Source organism: Phyllobates terribilis, unplaced genomic scaffold, assembly GCF_046119375.1.
Source record: "Phyllobates terribilis strain yellow unplaced genomic scaffold, ASM4611937v1 Scaffold_12__6_contigs__length_324123572, whole genome shotgun sequence".
Classification (NCBI taxonomy): domain Eukaryota; kingdom Metazoa; phylum Chordata; class Amphibia; order Anura; family Dendrobatidae; genus Phyllobates; species Phyllobates terribilis.
In genome coordinates, this window is record NW_027362772.1 from 290,615,795 (window position 1) to 290,623,243 (window position 7,449).

At 39.9% G+C, this 7,449-nt stretch overlaps 1 protein-coding gene across 1 annotated transcript; it reads left to right on the plus strand.

Annotated features, from left to right (window-relative positions):
- Window positions 1–2,848: 2,848 nt before the first annotated feature.
- Window positions 2,849–5,543, plus strand: LOC141172698 (uncharacterized). The gene is made up of 2 exons (XM_073657142.1): window positions 2,849–3,011; window positions 3,128–5,543. The coding sequence occupies exon 2, from the start codon at window positions 3,133–3,135 to the stop codon at window positions 4,510–4,512; it is 1,380 nt and encodes a 459-aa protein (XP_073513243.1). The 5' UTR covers window positions 2,849–3,011; window positions 3,128–3,132; the 3' UTR covers window positions 4,513–5,543.
- The last annotated feature ends 1,906 nt before the right edge of the window (window positions 5,544–7,449 follow it).

Sequence of the window (7,449 nt, forward strand, 5' to 3'; positions counted from 1 at the left end):
AGATGGTGAGCGGCGATTGGCGCCATAATCAGCATCACCATCCTGCTTCTCTGTTTACTGAAAAGCTTGCTGCTTACACTCAAGAGGAAGCTTTTCAGGTGGAGCAAGTTGAGATGGAGCAAGAAACTATACAGGATGATACTACACAGTCCAGCCTCATCTCATCTTCTCAATGTGGATTGGGTGATAATGAGGAGGAACAAGAGCTAGTTTCCTGCGCTACAGACAGTACTACCCACACTACCTTCATCCATTCCCACCTGTTCAACGTGGATGGCCTGAAGAGAGAGGGGATAAGGAGGAGGACAAGGAGGATGATGAGGAGGAGAACATGGACAGTCACCCTCTTGGTGGGGACAGGGAAGTCTTGGCTGTTGGCAGTCTGGCACACATAGCTGATTTTATGTTTCGCTGCCTTTCCCGTACGCATTTTGGGTAACAGTAATTACTGGTTGGTCAACCTTCTAGACCCACGCTACAAGGAGAATTTTGTATCTCTCCTTTCCATAGCGAGAGGTCTAATAAAATGTTGCAGTACCAGAGGGCCCTTGTTGAAGAAGTCTTAAAAAAATCCCACATGCAACGCTGGCGGCAGAGGTCACAGTTCCTTGAACAACCAAGGAGTACAGGCAAGGGAGACACACACCAGATGCAGCAAAGGAAGGGGAGCACTCTGAAAAGTCTGGGACAGTTTTCTCCCAGCGCCCAGGCCCTGATGCGCGGAGTACTCTGTCAAGGAGGGAAAAGTTTTGGAAGATGCTGAAAGAGTACCTTGGCGACCGTACCAGTGTCCTTTGTGCCTTACAACTATTGGGTATCCAAGCTGGACACTTGGCATGAACTGTCTCTTTAAGCCTTGGAGGTCCAGGCCTGCCCTGCCGCTAGCGTTTTGTCAGAGCGGGTTTTTAGTGCCGCCGGGGATATTATAACTGATAGGCTCATCCGTCTGTTAGCTAAAAATGTTGACAGGCTGACTCTTATCAAAATAAACAGGGGCTGGATTGGCCCAGACTTCTCAACACCACCGGATATCAGCAGCAGAGCATTAAGTCTTAATTTTTTTCTGGTCTATTCCCATGCACCCTTTCACACCCAGGCATGAGTATACGCTTCAGGAATTCCTCTTTTTTATGTTGACCTCCTCCTTTTCTTATTTAACCCCAGGGGTAAATGTTTTTCAGCTCATGCACTTAGTGCATGGGCATTACCAGTCTAGGTAACCACTAGAACCCACTCCTTAATCATTGGAAAATTATTTTTACTTAAACCCTCCACTACATCTCTTCAAATGGGTATTGGAGTGCCTCCTAATTTTTCGCAGCCCTTGCACTTAGTGTATACGCATTATCAGTCTAGGAGACCCACTCCTTAATAATGGGAAGGCCAATTCAAATCAATTCTATATTCTACAATCTTACCTCTCTTATCTGCAATTTGTGTATGGGTGAGTTATCGCACTATGGATAGTGTATTACACGCATCCAGCCAGGAATTGCCTTTTACTCCTTGCTGCAGCAACCAAAAAAAAATAATCTATTCTATTCCCTATTGATACCACAGTTAGCTGTATTTAGAATAAGGACAGATGCTAGGTATCATCTGCTGGAAATGAGTTTTTATTCTGGTCTCATACATCTTTTCCACAGTCTATAACTTGATTGATTTTTTCCATACACTCATTGGTCGATTCATAATTTTTACGGTGATTTGCATTCAGAAATTCATAAAAGCAGGCATTGTTGCTTGTGTTCCTTCACAGTTTGGTGCTGCCACGTCCAAAAAAAAACCTCTTCGGGGCAAGTTAAAATCTATTTTTCTATTTTTAAGTTCTATTCTATTCCCTATTGATACTGCTGTTAGCTGCATTTAGAAAAGTGACAGGTGCTAGTTATCATCAGCTGGAAATGAGTGTTCATTGCAGTCGCATACATCTTTTACACTGTCCATAACTTGATTGATTTTTTCAAAAAATCATTGACAGATTCATGTTTTTTAATATAATCTGCACTCAGAAATTCATCAAAGCAGGCAGGATTTCTTGCGTTCCTTCACAGTGTGGTGCTACCACGTCCCAAAAAACTTTTCAGGGCCGGTTAAAATCTATTTTATAATTCTACAATATTACCTCTCTTATCTGCAATTCATGTACGGGTGAGCTGTCGCAGTAGGAATATTGTATTACAGGCACCTAGTCAGGGATTATTGCCTTATAGTCCGTGCTGCTGCAACCAAACAAAAAAAAGAAAAATCTATTCTATTCCCTATTGATACCGCTGTTAGCTGCATTTAGTATAGGGATAGGTTCTAGGTGGTATCATTTGCTGGAAATGAGTGTTCATTCTGGTCGCATACATCTCTTCCACAGTCCACAACTTAATTGCTTTTTTCCATACACTCATTGACCAATTCATAACTTTTATGGTGATCTGTACTCAGAAATTCATCAAAGTTGATAGAAATTCATCAGAGTTGACCGACATTCATCAAAGTTGACCAAAATTCATCGAAGTTGACAGAAATTAATCAAAGTTGACAGAAATTCATCAAAGTTAACAAAATGTACTGATTTAATGTGTCATTCACAGTTTCTCTGTAGCTTCTGTATGTAAGAGGTACTGGTGGGAGACTTGACACTACTGGAGCTGGAATTACCACTTTAGAACTCTCCAGTGCTTTGTTTCCATTCATTTCTGGGTCCTTCTTGAAGTATGTTTGGGGTCATTGTCCTGCCTGAAGAGACCCATGACCTAAGATGCAAAGCGTTTATTTCCTAATCCTTTATGAATATACATGTAATGTCACGTAAATGTATTTAAATACTTACCGATTTCTGTCTTCTTCAGTTTCCAGCGACATTCTCATCCTCTTCTGAACCACATGACCACTGTTCAAACTAGTGACACCTGTGTGAACAGGTAGTTGCTTTTCCAGTGTAAACCTATGAGACCCATATAAGACACTGTATAAGTCGGCTAGTCTGAGTTGCCATCTGCACAAGATTGCGAAAGGTGGTAAGTATTCTTTTTTAATAAAATGTGTTTGACCAATGATTGCTCTTCTTTCTCACACTTATCCCCACAAACATTTCTTGCCATTTTTAAAAACTGATTATCTTTCTTTATTATAGTGATCATGGCAAATCACTATGGAGATTCTTCAAACTACATTGGAGATATTTGGAAAGAGGAGCATATGCCTGGTTTTGAGGAAATCATTCTCCGCAGTAATGATCTGCCACAAGATGGGAAGATCTATGTGATGTACCATGGGACCACATTTCTTTCAGCTCATCAAATTCTTGAAGGTGGATTTGAGCAATCTCCATCTGGAATGCTGGGACCAGGGGTATACATCAGTAGAGACATAAACAAAGCTCTGAGATACCCCTTATATGACAAATCAGAACAGGTTGTCCTGAAGCTTCGAGTGAGTGTAGGTAGGGTCAAGAAAATCGAACGCCAAGGTCATCCTATGCAGAAGACATGGCATGAACATGGCTACGATACCGCCTGGGTGCCACCATTTTGTGGAATGGTTAACAGTGGACTTGAAGAGGATTGTGTCTGGGATCCCAAAAGAATCAAGGTAATGGGCATCGCTAAAGCATTACCAGAACATGAAGAACAGCTGAATTATTTTTTTGTTATGGAGCAAAACCTTGAAAGTGATGAAAATAATGAAAGTGAAGAGATTTATGACAGTGATGAAAATAGCCAAAGTGAAGGAATTTACATAATTGATGAAAACGGTGAAAATGTTGACATTTACGAAAGTGGTGAAATTGATAAAATGAATGAAATCAATGAAAATTATGAAAATGATGAAAGTGGCGAAAGAGAAGGAATTTCCGAATTTCATGAAACTAGTGAAAGCACTGAAATTGAGGAAAATTACATGAATTACGAAATTTCTGAAGAGAATGAAAGCAATGAACACTGTGAAATTGTTGACAGAGATGAAATGTATGAAGGCGATGAAGGTAGTGAAGGAGAAGAAATTTATGAACATGATGAAGGTGGTGAAGGAGAAGAAATTTATGAAGATGGTGATGGAGAAGAAATTTATGAAGGAGATGAAGGTGGTGAAGGAGAAGAAATTTACGAAGGAGATGAAGGTGGTGAGGGAGAAGAAATTTATGAAGGAGATGAAGGTGGTGAGGGGGAGGAAATTTATGAAGGTGGTGAAAGAGAAGAAATCTATGAAGGTGGTGAAGGAGTAGAAATTTATGAAGGTGAAGAATGTGGTGAAGGAGAAGAAATGTATGAAGGTGGTGAAGAAGAAGAAATGTATGAAAGTAATGAAGGTGGTGAAAGAGCAGAAAATTATGAAATTGATGAAGTTTACATAAGTGATGAAATTGATGAAGGCAACGAAAGTGAAGAAAGGTACGAAGATGAGGAAAATGGTATAAGTGATGAAATTTATGAATATGACGAAAACAACGAAAGTGGTGAAAGTGACGAAGATTACCAAAGTGACAAAAGGGGCAAATGTTGCTGTCTCCTTATGTAAATGTGTTGATGTTGTCTTTTGTAATTGTCTATTTGTAACTCCATGAACATATGCCTTGCCTCTTACCTTTCTTGGCTAAACATATTCTGAGATGAGTGGTACAAGAAAGTTTTTTTTTTAAAGAAAAGTTGCTTATGAGGGAGATGACTATGATGTATGTGAATTACGACTTGTAGAGGATTTTCCTTACATTTCATTAATGTATTTATTTTGTATTGTGAGAAACCAAAGGATAAGCCATAAATGCCTGATAGATGAAGGTCCTACTGTGACTTTGCGACCAGCAACTGTGTCAAGAATGGGGTCTTGTCTCATTAGTCAATGCAGATATGCAACTTGGCATTTTAGGCTAAGTGCATACAACTTTCCACCCACTGTGGTCAAAGTTCAAAAGGCAAATAAGAGAGTGGATTTTGCTCACATTGGTGAATTTGAACAATTTGCGATTTACTATCGTGAATCAGCGAAAAAAAAATGCTTATCAGCATTTAGGCATTAGAGAAGATTGCATCAGTACAGAAGGTTCACATGACCTCAGGCGCATCCACACGGGCTTCTGCATTATGCTTTCTAGCTTTCACATTACATGGCATAGCCTATCAGAAGGAACTATCAAAGGCTGTATAAAAGCTGAGGCAGTGAATGAAGCAGTCATTTTAGGGTGATTTAAGATAGTGAGAGGACGTCAGAACTCACAGCTCAGTAATATAGATAAGAAGAGAAAGCCCTAAAACATTAGATAGCTATTCGAGACAGTTATCTACTGTACAAGCGAGCAGTGAAGATGAGTGTAGACGTCTGAGAACAACATGGAGATTCAATTGATAGGGCAGAGAGAGATAGGAGAGGTGCCAGCAGCACTGCCAAACTCAGTGTGATTGGTCAGTGATGTGGTGTAGCTGCATCTGTCCTGCATCAATTGAATTATATATTACTTTTCTTAAAGGAAACCTGTCATGAGTTAAAATGCTATTTACCTGCAGATATAGGGTAATTGCAGGTTAATCTGCCACCTTATAGAAAGCACAGCTACCAGAAGAAAATTAACTTTTATCTTCCTGGGAGCCGCTGACTTTCAGTTATAAGGACATTGTACAGAGTTGTTACAGTCAACCCTTACTATACTATGAGCGGTGGATGTAATTGCTCCCTGATACTTTGACAGATTGCTTTGAACACATACGCTGAAGAGCAAATTGTCATTAAAAGTGCCAGGAAGTTATTACAGCTGCGGCTCACATTACAGTGAGCGATGACTGTGTACAGTCCTATAAGTGAAAGCAAGTGGCTCTCGGGAGGATATAACTTTATTTTCTCCTGGTAGCTCTGCTTCCTGTAAAGTGGCCGGGCAGAATTTTAAAGGGAATCTGTCACCACTTTTGACCTATCTAAACTATTAATATGGGAATACAGGTTATAGAACACTGAAGAAAGTCTTATCTGTATGCCTCATATCAGAAGCCTTGTTGCTGAGAAATCATCTTATCACTTTATGTAAATTACCTCTTCCAGGCTCTGGGGCGGATGGTGCCTGAAAGATAACACCGCCTCCAGAGCGTGTTTTACATGAAGGGGGAGTTACCAGTGTGAGACAAGTAACTAACACACAACAGGAAAAGTGGAATTTGTCTTCTTACAAACACATGTTTTGCTTCTCTCTCAGCTCTGCTGTATTGCAACAATATTACAGTCCTGTCTGCCTGTGAGATAGAAGCTAAAGCACTGAGAGAAGCCTGCAGATGTGTCAGTTATAACCACACACAGCTCTGCAGTGAGATCATGAGAGCAGGGAGCGGCCATCACACATCACACTGGGAACTCCCCCTTATATTTAAAACAAGCTCTGGAGGCAGCGTTATCTTCCAGGCACCATCTGCCCCAGAGCCTGGAAGAGGTCATTTATATAAAGTGATAAAAGATGATTTCTCAGAAACAACACATCTGCTATGAGGCAGACAGGGATCACCATCCTCAGCAGTCTATAACCTGTATACCCATATTAATAGTTTAGATAGGTCAAATGTGGTGACATATTCCCTTTAACACTATTTACCTGCAGATTGACCCTATATTAGCCCTGCTTTTGCTCATCACAGGTTCCGTTAATTATTCATGGACTAGTAAGAAGCAAGCCATCTCAATATTTTTAAAAGAAAAAAAAATCTAAAATCAGTGTTAGTCAGAGACGATATGCTTGCTTGTCCCAAGCAACTGTAGTGAGTTTTTGCTTTTCTTGTGCAATCCTTTTTTGTGAAGGGGGGAATAATTGTTTTTTAAAAAGAAAAAAGAAAATTTGACAAAATCCAGACATTTAACTGCAACTGTCTACCTCACATAGTGTACGTGTTGCAAACAATTTATTTTGCACATGTTTTTTTGCACATCTGTTTTACTAGTCAAATTTTACTTTTAGACACCCCATGCCTATACAGTGTCATTAAAAAAAGGAAAATTGGAAAAAACGGGACAAAAAGCACTACTGAACTGGAGAATCAGTACATGGTATTGTTCACATTTATTGGATCAATAAATTCAAGTTACAAATCTACGTGTGTTCGACCTGAGGAAGGCATTGGAACCATGCTGAAATGTGTTGCCTTTCAACCTGATTTTGTTGATCCGATAAAAGTGGTGAAAAATACCCTGGACTGCTTCTCTACTTTAGCAGCACTTTTTTTCACATTTTTTTAAACTTTTTGTTTTTTTTTAATACATTCATATGCAATAGTGGTGCCCTGCCTAACCCACGTGTATGGGAACAGACACAGCTGAGATTCTAAAAACGAAGCCTTAAAACAGAGTTATGCCTGGTAGTGGCAAATCTCTTAAAGCTGAGCATAGTACCTTAAGAACCTGTGTCCATGAAGAGAGTAAAAGGTGGCACTCACCGGTCCGGTAAAACAGTTCCTTTTTTCGGCTCCATTAAAGTAAGGATGC